Below are 15,971 nucleotides of genomic sequence, written 5' to 3' on the forward strand. Positions count from 1 at the left end.
AACAGAATAAATGAGAAAAGAAAAAAATGAACCACGAGGAGCAAGTCTGCTGACGCTGTGTCTTAAGTTTCTCCCACGATGACTCCCTCTCCTTAAGATTCATTCTTTTTCTCTCCTACTTTTCAAATCGCAGCAGGAGATGGTTGAAGTAGAGTTAATAATAGTTACCATAGGTGGGTGCAAAGATCGAAGTCCACCGAACCCCATCCTTCCCTGACTAGTTATCCTTTACAGTCGTTACTGTTCGTTGCCTTCTCTAGCCTTTGGAAGAAAGTGGAAGAGGTTTGCCACGTTTACGTACGTTAAATGGATCGTATTTAAAATATACAGCGGAGAGAATGGCCTTGGGTGGTCGATATTTTTAGGCCGGAATAAAGCTCGTTAGTTTGGTGATTTAAAGTCGGAGAAATTTCAATTTTAAAAGAGCACGAAAGAAATTTCGGTTTTTAAAAAGATGTTTATTTAGACTGTCTTCTTTTCTATTTTTTTTTTTTTTTTTTTGTCACTAACGTCTATTGCTAGTCTTGTTGATCGAAGGATCAGAACGAAGGAGAATAAATTTGAACGCGACACGTGGACTAAAATCGAACCCTGCAGAGAACCGTTGTAAAACTGTATTCGAACGTGGCAGAAGTTCAGAAAACTCGATTTAGTTTGGAGAGTTGATATCAACGAGGATGGAACTCGAAATAATAGTTTGCCCGGCTATTGTTATTTCGTTCAAGTCAGGGAATAGTTGCAAGAACCGCAGTCTTACTGGAAACTTTAAAGGATGTTTCAAGTCAAGTAAAATTCAAGGTTCGCTTCGATGAAACGTTTCCCGTTGCTCGGATCCAAGTGACTCGACCAATAACCGCAAATAAAGAAATTTGAAAGAATATTTCAAGTCGTATAAATATTCAGATCGAGGTGTATTCGAATACTACCGATCGAATGCAAGCAACTCGACTAACCAGAAGAAGAGATGAACATGGATGCTCGAGGAGTGGAGAGAAGGAGCGTGTTTTGTAAAATTAGATAAATTGCGTGTTCGTCGCACGAGAACGTTCATAAAATACGAATTTTATTAAAATTATAATACTATAATGTTTCGGAGGTGATCGTGTGACTTAAAGCTGCGACCATATTTAAAAATAACGTTGTACTTGTTCATTGTCGACGATCGATCATCGAAAGGTGTGACGCTGGAGATGCGCGTATTATCGATGGGCGGTTTCGTTGCGTGAAAGAAAGGGAGTGGATATATATACCTAGACACGCGATGGTCGATGCGACTGCAATTACTCGGAGATAGCGTTATCGTCGCTGCATTAAGTGCACTTCCGCTCGCAGTATCGTCTTTTCATAAATTTTCAAATCGCTGGCAGGCGTTCAAAAGGCTCTTGGTAAACGCGCTACCAAGTTTCGAACGTGTTCCAAGACGATGCTTGTTTGGACTATTGACAATGTTGCAGCGATATCTCTTCGCGACTGTTCGATTATTATTTATACGCTAATACATTTATACGCTAATACAATACAAACGAGATGTTTCACACGATAGAAGAGATATTCTACGCGATATATTATCGACGCGAGTAAATGCACACGAACGGTACGTCTACGTACGCTTGGAACGAGTCATGGAGAAGCGATCGATTTGTATAAAAGAAATATTTCGTTCGATGTTTCTCGTACGATTTCGTACGGACCGGAATGTTATCATATTTGTTGTTCGTATACGTACAACAAGCTGCGCCGCTGCAAAAATCGCAGAATATAATATAACATAAATACGATATAACACTTTGGGTGGCTTAGATTAGCACACGGATTTCTTTGACGAAGATGACTCGTGGCAATTCGTAACGTGAAAACAATAACTATAATTCCGTTCATCCTTGCGATTGGAAGAACGCGAACATTTGTGCGTACACTGCATTTACGCAACTAAATACAAATACAGCGTTACGTGAAAATTACGCGTTAAGATACAGACAGCTCTTCGTTGTACTCGTCGATCAGTCGTAATTTGAGTTACGTTTATTGTTCGTTTAAAAGTCTGTTCAAGCTTATCTTTCTTATTCGTTATTATAAAAAATATAGATAATCTACCTATAGGATGTCTTCCTTTATAGTTACAGTAGTTGTAGTTGTAATTAGGATCTAGAACAGACAGTCAGCAGAGATCCGTGATCTAAATTGCCTACCACTTACATTTTTCTACGTGATACTGTACTTGTACTTAGAAACAGAGGTAAAGAAACACGCGACGTGTTTTTGGAAAATTCGCGAAATGGAACGTTCGAAGTTTAATATAACGTTCATTCGCCAGGCATTTTCGCGTGTTTCGTGCCACGATGGTTTCGAAGACACGATCCGAAGGTTCGGGTATCTTCGAAATGCCGTGTAATATTTTAACGAGCAATAAAACGTCGTTACGAGTGATGATCCGCGTATCGGAGAGCTTTCTTGCTGTTTTCAACGAATTCCTGAAACAAAGACAGACATTTCGATATAAAGCATCGTTCTATAATGCACGGCTAATTAGAAAAAGTTAATTACCATTAATCCACGGCTCATGAAGTATGGCCTGTTGATGCCATCGTTCTTCGCGTAATCTTCGCAGAAACAGATGAATATCGTATCTATGATCATCTGTAACGAACATAAATTTCACAATTACGGACGATAATCGATGTTGTTTCACGCGTGAAGATACAAGTTTATTTCTAAAAATTGTTACAAAAGTTACCTCGTATATGGAAATAAAACAATGCGCGACCAACATAGCGAAAAATCCGGCCAACGCAATCGGTACCCATGGATAATGGAGTCCTTCTTTTTTCTAAACAGACAAAGAGGTTAACAGATCTAAAGTTGGAAAAATTGATTTACGGATGAACATAGATCCGTACCTGTAGTAAGTAAATTCCTGAAACAACCGTCAACGTGACCACCGTTACTTTTCCTAAGAATAGAACAAAGTCTCCAACGCTGTTGATAGCTGCGACTCTTAGCACGTTGCTGGCTAAAGCCTGAAAAGCTTTTTTGCCTCCCGTACAAAAATTACATCCGTATATAGCTGAGCGAGCAAACAGATTAAAAGATTAAGATAAGAAAATTGAAGGATGTGACGAATACTTGCTAAAAAAAATTAGTATATATCATGTAGTACATACCTGTTTCGATGTAAGCATTCCTCGTGAGGAACCTCAAAGCGCACTCGAAACACCAGAAACAACAATGACAGCACCATAAGATTAATCGTACGCAATCATTGTCGTATTTCTTGAGGCGATTTTGCACGAAGGAAATGATGGCCCTTATCAATCGAACTATACCAATAATCAGTGCGCCAAATGCTACAGTGCCTAAATGATATCGTATGAGATAACCAAAGCTTTTTACGACTGGCAGAGAGACCTGCTTCTTGTCCCTGTTCGAAAGAAAATTTTATTTTTTCTTACTATTGGACGAAACTCGCGATTTTTGTGATCGCAAGTGTTTCGTTAGAAAATTAAATCTCGTTCTCTATTCTTCTCTTTGGATTACTATCGTAAAGAATAATATTATTTTACTCGATGAAAATGCAAAGTCTACTAGTCGAGTAAGTGGAATAAAAACGGAATATGGAAATTTCCATCGTGTCTACGTGTGAATTAAGATATCGATCAGTGTCACCTGGTGAAGAACCAACGTGCAACGGCGCCAGCGACGACTATATGCTGGCAGCCCAAGAGGAATTCGCAGGTGACGAAGAAGAAGAACAGATTGTACCATCTGGTCGCCTGAAAAATGTTACATATTAGTCGTTTCTGCCTCTGTTAAATTTTGCGTTACATAATTCCATCACTTACGACCAGAACACTATCCTTCCTGAAATGGATGTGACTTTTCCGGTTCTTGTAAATGTTCCCCGCGCTTTCGATCCAAAGCATGCAGTAAAGCCAGCCGCACACGGTGAGACCGATCAGGAGATAAGTCTGAAACCGATGACTGTACATGTTTAAAGCATTCTTCGAAGTAAATTAATCGAAAACGGAAGCTTACGACGCATTTGCTGCAAAAAGTTGTTAGAGCTTCTGTTAACGAAAATAAGTACGATATAAAAACAATTAATATGATGTTACATCACAGAAAATAGTATGACAACGATTAAAAGATGCAAATTTCAAAGTTTGTCCGGATTTTTATTCTCGAACCTTGTTCTTCCAAGTTTATTGCGTAAATCGTTTCTTCCGTCGTGTTGTTCGACCACAACGTCGTGCGATCTCCTATTTTTCAACTGTATATCACGTGACTTAAAAATAGGAAGAAAAGAATGCACATTGATAGGAAGATAAAGTAGTAGCCCTCTCTCACTTACATGCCGAGTGAGAAGAAGCATAACGATAGATAAATATAAAGATAAGAAAATTTGATATTCCTGAAACGAGGGTGAAGAGGAAAAAGCATGGAGTCCGAAAGCAATTTTAGATTATTCGATACGCTATGAGTTTGTTCATCGAAAAGAGGGAAAAGTTGTTCGAGTGGGCAGAAATGTTGCATCACTCTGTATACGTTAGTTTTATCAAATATTTACGTACATATACAGGCTGAAGGAGGAGCACTGGCATCGCGTAGACAGCCTTTCCTGCCTCATGGAACAGCTGCATCACCAGGGCGATTCGTTTTCTCATCACCAGAATGATCAGAAGAATGATGACCTGTAAATTATGTCCAATCGATAACATCAATGTATTTCGGTTATTTTTTCGACAAATTTAGTGACTAAAATATTTACGAATAGCCGACAAACGACATCTCTAATTTATATGGAAAAATCGTTCAACGGATGGTCTATGAAAATTCCTTAATTATATGATATATCTGGTCGTTAACAAATTTTTTAAATAAAATGTCGACAAATTCGATGGCAGGACAATGAGGAAGAATCTTCAAAATATCAAGACTCATTACCGTAACAGCAGTCAGTATGATCGCGTAGACTATGTAAGCCTGCTCGCTCGAATCTTCCACGTCTATTTCGTGCGTTTGCACCGCTTTTTTCTCCCAGTACCACGTTAGCCTGCGCAAACACAATGTCTCCACTTAGAACACACGATGATGATGACAACCTTTAACCATGAATCGTCTTCGTCAGAAGTAACGACGATCATTGATCTCCGCCTTAACGGCTAGAAGAGAATATTCTGATTCTATACTTACCGAGTTGGAAAGATGACTCGTTAAATACAATAGTACACATCTTTCGAAAATAGCTGATAAATTTAGGGTTTTGTAAAAAAGAAAAACGGTATAATGTTGTGACAATTAATATTTTTTATACACATACATATATCTAATACCAAAATCAAATAAGAAAAGAAAGAAATTTGAAAATTGTTCCACCGTAAAGCATAAAAATCGTGTATTCTTCGGCCGTGATATTCATATTTAAACGAATCTAAGGAAAAAAAAAAAAGAATATCAATCGAAATCTTACCAAAGAAATGCCGAACCACCGATGGACGCCAAAATAACGGCTGTTAAAACAATGTAAACAATCCATTGCACCATGTAGCGGAAAGCGATTAAAATGCCGAATGAAATAGCTGAGGATAAAGAACGAAGAAATGTGAAAAAATGTTCACGCGAAAGAAAGAAAATTTTGTAAGAAAAAGAAGACGTAGTACGTACCTAAAGCGATCAGTAATAAGTAAACTATCTCTCTCGAAGCAACGCTAAGATCCCTGGAGGCTTCCTGAAAAAGAAGGAATCCGTTTCTGAACACGTTTCAGAGAGTAAAATCAACCCGAGGCAAGAAGACGATAAAGTTCAAACTAAATATCTACGCTGTTCCTTTAAGTTTACATAAGTTGCTTAGTTTACACGCTACAAAGATTGTATTTACCTGTTGGTGACGATCTATACCGACGGAAAATGTCGTAAACTTACTATGATTTAACGTAGCAAGGTATATGGATTTGGCGAAACTTCGATTAACGGCTGTTTAATTGCTATTAAAAAAGAAATTTACAAACCTTGTAAAAATTATCGAGACCGAGTTTCGTGATCAAAGAAGTGATCGACTCCATCGTTTCGTTCTTCACGCAGCGATTTAAAAACACCGTATCCCTACGAGCAAAATGAAATATTAGAACGATCAAAATCATTCGGGAATAAAGCATGGATGTGTCGAACATTGCACGAATTTATTTATGCTAGAACGCGTGACATTTTATACGATTATAACTGACATTTTGAAAGACAAATTTTTTAAGAGAAATAATTCTTTCCACCGCAGAACACTCTATGACAGTATAGTATTAACTTTTCTCATAGCGTTAACGCTACTGTTTAAATTTTAATGTTTTAAAAAAGCCATTAACATAGATACGATCAAACCCATCATACGTAAGAATCATGTATTATGATATCAAAGCATTCATATTATTTCATATTTTCCTCAAATCTAGGAAATTCGTTGATACAGAGAAAAATTCGATTCGGTCGAAAATGAACCAAACGATGCGGCAGAGTTAAGACGAGCTATCCGCGAAAACATTTCGCGCTGATCGTATTTGTTGAAATCACGCCTGAATTAAAGAGAATAAAATACAAATATAGGTAATGGCAATTTTCGTGCAATGCAGACATCGTTCTTTACGATCCCGCAACTGGAAGTGGCGTACGGGATCCCTTGCATCATGGTGATACTAACTGAGGGCCGCATTTTTCCACGCACGTGCGAGTTCTCACCCCTCGTGTGTCCACCGTAATCTGCAGGTACCTGAGGGAAATGAATAACGAATGAGTAACGGTGCTAATGAACGATTGCGCGAAAAGTGTCGTCGGAAATTGGCAAGTTGCAGCGCGTTTTCCACCCGGACCGGGTATCGAATTTACACGCAACATTCACACTAATTAACCGCATTATTTCACACGGCCCGGCTAAGTTCTCCACCGAGATTTCACGCATAGCATAAAGAATTGGAGATCGGGGTGGGATGAAATAGATCGGTAGCAAGGTGAGTCTCGATCGAGAGTCTACACAAACGTATTCAGGATGGTACGTATTCACGCTGTATAACAGTTTAAATGGCCAGAACTAGTACTCGCTAATATTAAAAATTAAAAATGAAATGGAAAAATTTAGGGAAACGGTCAGTTCGGAATTCTGTTACTTTAGAAAATTTGTTGATAAGGAATAGCTTTGAGCAGCTTGACGTCGTTATCGGTATTTGTAACGTTAATCTCAAATTAATAATAAAATCGTAATAAGGTCATGGAGAAGCGATTTCACATTTTTAGATAGTTTAGTATGAATTTATACTTCTGTAGCTGGTTAAGAGTTGGTTCGCGTTTTCCTTCTAATCAAGAAAATTATGTCTACCAATTAAAGCCTTGACAGATTTTTACAAATCAAATCTCAGACAGAATAGGGAAATTCTTTCGCCTCCTTTCTATCTCTTTCCACAAATCGATTATTTGAGACGCGAAGAAAAACTATAATAGCGTGAACACGTTCCTGTATAATTTGACGTATTCGCGCGCTCAACCACCATCGCGAACGCCTCGCTGCCTAGAAAATATTAATATCGTATAGCGGATCCCATTGTCGCGAACTTGTTTCATTCATTCAGTCGTCGACGCACGGAATATTGAATTTCGCGTTGTTGTCGCAGCTATGAGGTTCGATGTTAATCCGTCGACGAATTATTAATCCTTCGGGAGCAATGGCACCGTATTTGGCGAGGCTTGAACATCTACACGGTGACCGGGTGTGCTGCTTGCACGTACACACGTATGTATTTCGATAGATCGTTGCTATATAGATTATCATCGATGTTTATGGGGATAGAATAGATTGGAAGTCGGCGGGGAACAGTTGCTGTTAATTTCGAAAACGAGTTTATAGAGGTTTTAAAGTTCTTTTCACCAGCTTGTGTATGATTAAAGATTTGACTTTCTTAACTCGGGGCACTTAATTCAGAAAGATAAATTTCTCTGAAAGAAACAGGAATATTCGAAATAGTCGGTAAAACGATTGAAACGATTCTAGTGGTCGAATGATTTATATACGATGAAATTTTGTTTTTCCAAATGACAAGGGTCTGCTAATAAATATAGAATAATTTTACCGTGAATGTAAGATTAGAGTGATCTAGTAGCAGTATTATATTCATGAACAGCAAACAGGAAATTTTGAATCAAAATTTATCGTATTCTCTGTGACGATTAATTAATTTCATCGTGTGTATGTGACTGTGGATAACGATATATATCAATTAATCCTCCGACATCTCCCATCGAGTTAAAATTGAATGGGGCGATGAAACGTGGAAACGGTCATTCGAAAAGGGGCCAACGTAGTTTTAACGCTGTTCGCATATACATCTCGTGTTATACATGCTTGAGTCAATGAACAGGTTATGCTTACCGGTTTTTCCTCATGTCTTTACCCTTGCATGCGAAATCGGAATTATTCGAACGTTCTCTTTCCGTGATACGACCGCAAACGTTCGCACAGTCATCGTAGCCATTTACAACGCGGTAAATGTCTCCTTTCTGCGCGACGATGCTCATAAGAAAACCCTATATTGGTAACAGGAAAACGTTTTGTACTTTCTACGTACGTTGTTTCAAAAGAGAAACGAAACAAAGTGAAGAGAAAGAGAGAGAATAGAAAATGTTGAACGTACGAAACCAATGACCAAACCGATCAGAACGATCAAACTCAGGATATCAGTGCACGATCGATCGGTAACGAAAAACTGGTCCGGCTGCCTCGTCGACATCCCCTCGTGGTCCGGTGTCTGAAACAAAAAGTATGGGAAATCGTAACTGTTTTATCGAAATCGCGAGTGTGTCAAGCTTCACTTTTTTTTCCACCGAATAAATATCATCGGTGATATTTTGTTCGCAAACGAGCAAACGAAATTCGAGGTAAGATTCCGGTTTCCCTTCCAGTTCGGTATTCTCACTCGGACGAATAGACGAGTTGTTTTATTAAAAACGTCTGTTATTAGATGGATAATCGCGAATTTTTTAAACGAAACGTGTTTGAAAAGATGCTCATGCGTTCGAGGGTTAAATTCTACATTTTCGAGTCGTTCGTTTTTCCAATTTACCGCGTAGACGAAAAATTAGTTTCGAATCAGAAAACAGAGAGTAGGCGAACGAGAGAGAGAGAGAGAAAAAGACGGAGTTGCTCGGTGGAACGCGAACGTCTTTTCGCGTAACGATCGAAAACGTCGAATCTATTGGTCGCGGTCAGCATTCCGGTAAATTTTCAGCCCGGTGAAATCGAGCGTAGCTAAACGCTTTCGACGAGAATCCGCGTCGTTTCACCGGCAGAACGCAGTTGGTAACCCTGTTACGAGTCGAACGATCGTAGTAGACATCACCCTAAATTAATTAGACTGTTCGACGGTGACCTTGCATTAGCGTGCCTCTCGTAATTAAATTCCCCTCTCTCTCTCTCTCTCTTGACTCGTCTTATTAAAGGCGTGCCATTACGTTCCATTGATAACATCATCGTGTCACGTTGTCAACATTTATTTACGCCTCGTTCTCGTTAAAGTCGCGTTTACATTAAGCAACTCTTGATCAAGTCCGAGTCGTCGTTAAAAATCGTCCTTGTAGAGGAAATTTTCAGTCAAATGGAAGTTGACTGTTTTTGGCCCTTTCGCAACCTCTCAACTTAATTACCCGAGTCGTCTCGCACAATTGAACGAATATTATTAACAAAATTTTACTTTTAGATGAAGTATAAACTTAGAAACTCTTTATCCTCGATTTTCACGGTGGAACGAACAACGGAACCGTGAAATTTATGCTATTCGTGTTTTGCAATGGATTACGAGGTTGGTTAAACGTTTTGATCGGATTTGGCCAGAAAAACGTTAAAGGAAGATATAGTGGGATCCCAGACAGGTTTCGTTTGAAAATGCGTGTGTATTGTATATGAATAGTTATTGCAATCGTATAATTTTTTTTTAAATTTAAAAAGAAATTGAACTCGGGTATTTGTGCGAAAGTCTGTATCTTTTCGTTCGAGCATTTTATTTTTCCTCTTCTTTCTATTATTTTGTTTGTTTAAACTAATAAATAGTAATAAATAGAGTAGCATACGGTTTCAAATATTGCATATTTTTGATTGTGAATTTAACAAAAAAAAAAAAAGCAATATTCAGGCAGATGATTAGTCAAATGGAACAAGTCTCTTCGTGTAATGATCGATGCGTTTATTTTGTTTTGGTAGCTGTCAAAGATTATGTTAACAAAATTACCGCACCTTATCGATCACACGATATCTAGTTAATTGTATTCTGTCAAGTAATTTAAGAAGAACATATTTTTCTATATGTAATAACAAAAATTGAGATCTACTAGAACCTTATGAAAAAGATGTGATTCCCATCTTTCTTTTTAAATATTTTAGTCGCTTTAAATTACCGTTTGAACGCTATCTCTGTAATTTCATTCAGTTTAAAGGGAAACCTTGAAATTTCAGAACGGAACTCCGTCTAAAGGATGGCGGTCTAGGAACATGATCGATACTACGTAGATAATATATGTTAATCTTCACCGTGAGAAATTAATACGCACGTTTTTGTACGTAAGCTTTTCAAGCAAAATTAAAAGCTTCGTTAAGCCGTTCATTTTTTCGACACGTTCTCCTCGCACGAATGGAAATTTTGTTATTACATGGAGTAATATTGATCGCGTTATGATGCGTTAATATCATCAAAGCGTGGCGCAACGAACGAGCGAATCTCGACAGTCTTAATATTAATAATAATCCCTAATCGATAATCGGAAAGATAATTATTGATAATATTACAACACTGTTTCACAGTAAGAAATTATTATTACCATATTATACTTGCGGAAATTGACTGTTTTATCGTCGAATTTGCTACAGTTATGCAGAAGAATTAATTAGCACTGATAACTTTTATTAACTGGAATCGTATAAAATTTGACTAATATCAGTTCGATCGTGGTAGAGAGTTCAACAATCGCGCGGGAGAATTTCAAGAAACGACAGAACAATGACGAAGACAGTAGTCGTTGGACGGTGTCTCATTGTCAATTAACAACTTTGTAACTCGATTCACCGCTAGTTTAATTGTTAATTACGAAACAGATAGAAAAGCCGATAATTATTGCTTTCGTATTTCTCATTACCGAAACAATGTAATCACAGAGACCGGCAATTACCAACTACTACAACGTTACCACTATTATTATCCCGAGATTATTTATTTCCACTCTATTAGCATGTTGGTGCAACAAAAAAAATATCTGTTTTATTCGCTTGGTTTCGTCCGCGTTCGATAACGTTGAACGCGCGCGTGTGATAATAACGATGATATTCGGGTTTTCGCTCGAGTCTCTAGCGAAAATCAAATTTTAATCATCCCGTTATTTCTAAATCACCCTGTAGATCAACGGAACCATCGGTATATAACCGTACAATTAGAGGATACATATAAGCGCAAAAACAGCGGTTTCATCGCAGCGTGAATACACGGTTTCCATGCACGCTAGTGATCACCCGTTTAAGACCACCCCTTTCTCAATTACATTTTGGAATACGGAGAACAAACAGTTATAATTAAACCATTTATCCGCATTTATGGTCGTAAGAAAGTGCTATCCAACACGTTGCATACGATGCGTTATTTCTGGAATTCGCCACCTTGGAACTGTAACTTCGCTCGTTGTATTAAATTTAAGTTTTTCCCATCGCTTTCCAATCCTCATTTTTCAAAACGGATTATCCATTCCAGAATTTTCTCTCTTTCTTTTTAACTTTATATTCTTGATTGACTCTGTCCCGTTCGCTTTATCATTGGAAATGAAATATCTGTTTATTGCGCTATTTTGACTGAATGTATTTACGTCTTTCTATTTTCAACCCTTTGGACGAAAATGACGAATTTTGGCGGCACGAGTTCTCTGTGCTAAATTTAACTTTGATGGGCTATATGTAAGCACCGTATTTAAAGCATTTAATTACCGTAATTTTACATTTATTTGTACATCTCAAACATAGATTTCCATAAACGCTTATATTCGCTACGCGCGTTCTAATAATCATTTATATCCCGTTTAGTAGACTTTGTAAATCAACTAAATCCACTTTACACCGAATCTTATTTATGAAAAAAATAGTAGTTTCTAGTGAAATATTTGTTACAGTTGTTGCGCTCGCAATAGTCGCGATAGAATTAATCAGTCTGAACGGCTTTAAAGCAAATGGCAAGACACAGGTTGAAATGGTTTTCTAAAGAAAAAAGTGTTCGTGCGTTTGTTGATGAGAATAATAAAAAAGGCAAAGCTTTTCCACCGGCCTATTTGTTGTTCGTTTCACCCGCTTTCGATATTTAAAACAAATTTTCTGTTATTTCTGACGGAATTCCAAAGTTTATTACATGGAACGCGAAATATTTCGTGAACTTCGATGTAATCCGTTAATGGCACTTGGGATTATCATTTTCAAACTAGTATAATTGTTCTTAGTTGATGTAAAAGAATTTGAATAACGAAAAAGAGAAAGCATGTCTCATTAGTGGAAGTTTGTACACGTATTCGTAAAAATGTGATAAAAATTCGCAATAAGGACGTAATAACAACGTGCTAAAAAGTATAATTCAGAATTTGAAAGTGTTCGCTGAGTATACGATTACTCCTGTAAGCGGATTTAGCAATATATGGATCAGTTACATATTAAAAGGTATCGTTTTTCGAACCAGATGAAACGTTTAACCCTCGTACGTATGAGCTTTTTAACGGTTTGAAGCCGTAGTCTTAGTCGATCGAAGGGTGATTTTAAAACGGAAATTAACGCTTTATAACGTCACACGCGCACATTAATTAGAAACAACAAAACAACAAACAACAAGCGCATCTGTACGTCCGATATTACGTAATTAACGATTCTTAATAGAGACCTGGGATTCTTATTTTCGCGACTGTCGAAAACATAGAAACTTACGTTCGTGAAAAGCTCGAGCATAAGTAATTCAAGACACAGGTCACCGATATAGCTGGATTTAAAAACAAACTATGTTCCGAATTCCATCTATCTCTCATTTTCGTTCGTATTATTATTACTAGCTACGTTTATCTACGTGTTTATCTTCCGAAACCCGGCGAAAGAGAAAGAAAAATAGATATTCGTCGAGACAGTTTCATAAACAATTGGACCCAAAATGAAAACGTTTCACGTAAAAGTCCATCCGACATAATCGCCAAACTAAACGCAAACTTTAGACGGAACGGTCGTTTATTCATCGCTAGCCTATTTGGTTAAATATACTCGAACGTAATTTAGACACGGATACGACAATTAAAGCGCGTGTGTGAGGCCAATACGTTTCTCATGAATAATTATCGCTCTTCTCCGCCATTACGCGAAAAGAATTGCACCCCGTGCGCGAACTGCGCGCGAAATTTCAACGAAATCAGTGACCTGACCTGGCTTCTGTTCCTTTTTCCGCCATGGCGACGAGACGAGACCAGAAGTTTTTATATTGAAATACTCTAGCGGAAATTTCAACCAAGCGTAATCGTAAAGAATAATCCTTACCCCGGGCTCCACTTTGGACGATGGCTCGTCCGTGCAACAGCAACAGCTCATCCTCGAGGAACTGGCTAATCCTCGCTAACAGCCGGTGTATTGCTCCTCTTGATCCTTTCCTGGCTCCACACTGTCCGATGTCACGGATGCGCCCGCTTCCGGGAATAAATTAAAACGGAAGTTCTTTAAAATGGCCGCAGCAACCGTCGCATCGAGGATTCTTGCGTCGCGGCGCAACACTTCGCGATAATAAGTATAGTGCGCGAGGAATACGCGATATCTTTAAGTACCGATATAATAGCGGTCGATAAGACGGAGATAAGAAACTACTCGATTTCCTCGATAATATCAAAAATGAAGCAGTTAATACTCGTGTAATAGGAGTATTTATAAGACTCTTTCTTGCGTCGGAATATCGCCGATCCACGCTATCTTTATAAGGAGAGTCGGAGTGCGAAAATCTGTTCTCGTTTTCCTCTGTTTTCTCAGATCCTCGAGCCTGCGTATATCATCTTCTGCGAGATTATTAGATTAACAACGATACTAGTGAAATTGTTTTATACATCGCAACTCAACGATGAACGTACAGCACGACAGTTCACTAACTACTAACGTTACGTCGCGTGAGATGGTCCGTACGAGGTCCCTCGTGGTCTGGCCTCCAAGGCCCACGTACCGTTTATACAGACCCTCGATAAACCTAAGCAAACAGAATCTTTTCAACTTAATCTATAATCCTTGAAATATTTTCGGTTTATGGACGGTCCTTAGAACAGTCCTTAGATTTATTACACCCTCTTAGAAATTACGAAGAAAGCGGATATTTGTCTAACGGAAAAGCAGCTTTATCATTTATTGACGTTGGCTACAACCAATGGACATGGAGGTTCGTTACCCTCGCTTTCCTAACGAAAAGTGTGAATGACTAATCCGCATTCTTAGTTCAAAAGGCACACCCATACCGAGCTTTCCTCCGTAATAACACGAGGACCGACTTAGCTCTGTCGATACTCTGGCACCAAGTCGAAAACTGCCAAGTCACCTACCGATCGGACAACATCTCGAACTGCATCTACTACATTACTATATTCAACTGCGAGGGATTTGTTCTACTACGACAGGACAGTCAGCGTATTTACTCGGACTCGATCCCATCTATAGATCAGTCCGGGTCTCTACGCTGATTCTCTAACCTGAGAACAATCAACGTCTCTCTACCGGGTCTTCGCCCGTCAAACCTTCGTCTACGACACTTGCATCTTACGCAACGGCGTAATTCTTTCTTCTACTAAGTTGTTGGAAATATAGATACTATAACGCAGTCTTATACCGCATCAACCGTCCCTATTATCCCAAAAGAAATAAGGGGATCGATCTGTTCGTGGTATCGATTATTATAATCGTAACGGGAATTTACGACTCCCGTCGACGCGCTACCTCGAGATCGCGTCTCCCCGCGACTGGTCGAAAATATCACGCACTGGATAGTTGAATATAAACATCGATTCGACGTTTTTCTTCGGAGCAGATTGCAATTTTATTTATGAATCGCGAGTTACGGAAAGAAAATAGGAATGGCTATATCCGAAAGGAAAAATTAATTTCAATTAATTTTCACGTCCGATAGCTTCGAAAAGTCTACAATAATCGTACAAGTAAATTTCCACGATGTATGAAATCATAAATCGTATTAATAGCATCACGGATTTAATTGGCGTGACTCGCAAAATTTTAAGGATTGCCTTTACCACCGAAATCTGCAATCCCGCAACTTGTAACTTGTCGATCAACGTATTAGTTTTAAACTAATGCCGATGGATGTTTTCCTGTTCGCGAGAGCGCGCGGCTCGGTGTGAAACACAATATTTTCCAGGTTATCCGTTTCTGCACTTATAGCTACCCTGTTGCATATTAGTTTTTGACGTGGACATTAATTATAGAATAGCTTTTATGGATTTGTGCAGTGGCCAGCGGCAGGTACGAAACACTGTTTTAAAGTGGAATTTTATTACGCGACAAGTGAAGCAAATGTGAAACTAATCGTAATATAACGTGAACGAAAGTTGGACTCACTTGGGACGCTTTGACCTATATGCTCTACGTGCGGATTAAACCAATTCGGAACTGCGGATGCTGTCCAAACTGGCTCAACGCGATACTTGAAAACGAGTAATAAAAATGAGTAACTATGGACCGACTTCAAAAACTAGGTTACGAAATTGTTCAGATTAAAAACTACCACTGGATACGTCCACCATATTGCATCACGGTGTTACTCTGATTTCTTGATTCGCGATTCACAGTTAAATATGTTTTTTCTCTCTGCGACCCTTTGCGAAACTAACTCTGCGTCAAAGTAAAAATTGCGTTCTATTTAAACGAACGTCGCTTAAAACGCACGAACCTCTCTTTATGA

General features: G+C 38.5%; 1 protein-coding gene across 2 annotated transcripts in view; it reads right to left on the reverse strand.

The window, feature by feature from the left end:
* Positions 1–1,045: 1,045 nt before the first annotated feature.
* The window catches only part of LOC117234617 (choline transporter-like protein 1), a 54,581-nt gene continuing 39,655 nt past the window's right edge, over positions 1,046–15,971 (reverse strand). For both annotated transcript variants that reach the window (XM_033496012.1, XM_033496011.1), the window contains exons 2-17: positions 13,565–13,710; positions 8,667–8,780; positions 8,405–8,559; positions 6,686–6,754; positions 6,006–6,099; positions 5,662–5,725; positions 5,468–5,576; positions 4,942–5,050; positions 4,569–4,688; positions 3,840–3,965; positions 3,664–3,770; positions 3,162–3,418; positions 2,898–3,064; positions 2,735–2,827; positions 2,545–2,637; positions 1,046–2,471 (exon numbers count right to left, since the gene is read on the reverse strand). In XM_033496012.1, coding sequence (XP_033351903.1) covers positions 2,418–2,471; positions 2,545–2,637; positions 2,735–2,827; positions 2,898–3,064; positions 3,162–3,418; positions 3,664–3,770; positions 3,840–3,965; positions 4,569–4,688; positions 4,942–5,050; positions 5,468–5,576; positions 5,662–5,725; positions 6,006–6,099; positions 6,686–6,754; positions 8,405–8,559; positions 8,667–8,780; positions 13,565–13,615 — 1,782 coding nt within the window. In that variant the 5' untranslated portion in view covers positions 13,616–13,710 and the 3' untranslated portion in view covers positions 1,046–2,417. The remainder of the gene's footprint in view (positions 2,472–2,544; positions 2,638–2,734; positions 2,828–2,897; positions 3,065–3,161; positions 3,419–3,663; positions 3,771–3,839; positions 3,966–4,568; positions 4,689–4,941; positions 5,051–5,467; positions 5,577–5,661; positions 5,726–6,005; positions 6,100–6,685; positions 6,755–8,404; positions 8,560–8,666; positions 8,781–13,564; positions 13,711–15,971) is intronic.

This window comes from Bombus vosnesenskii, unplaced genomic scaffold, assembly GCF_011952255.1.
Source record: "Bombus vosnesenskii isolate JDL3184/JDL3185 unplaced genomic scaffold, Bvos_JDL3184-5_v1.1 scf7180000013305, whole genome shotgun sequence".
In the NCBI taxonomy this organism is placed as follows: Eukaryota; Metazoa; Arthropoda; class Insecta; order Hymenoptera; family Apidae; genus Bombus; species Bombus vosnesenskii.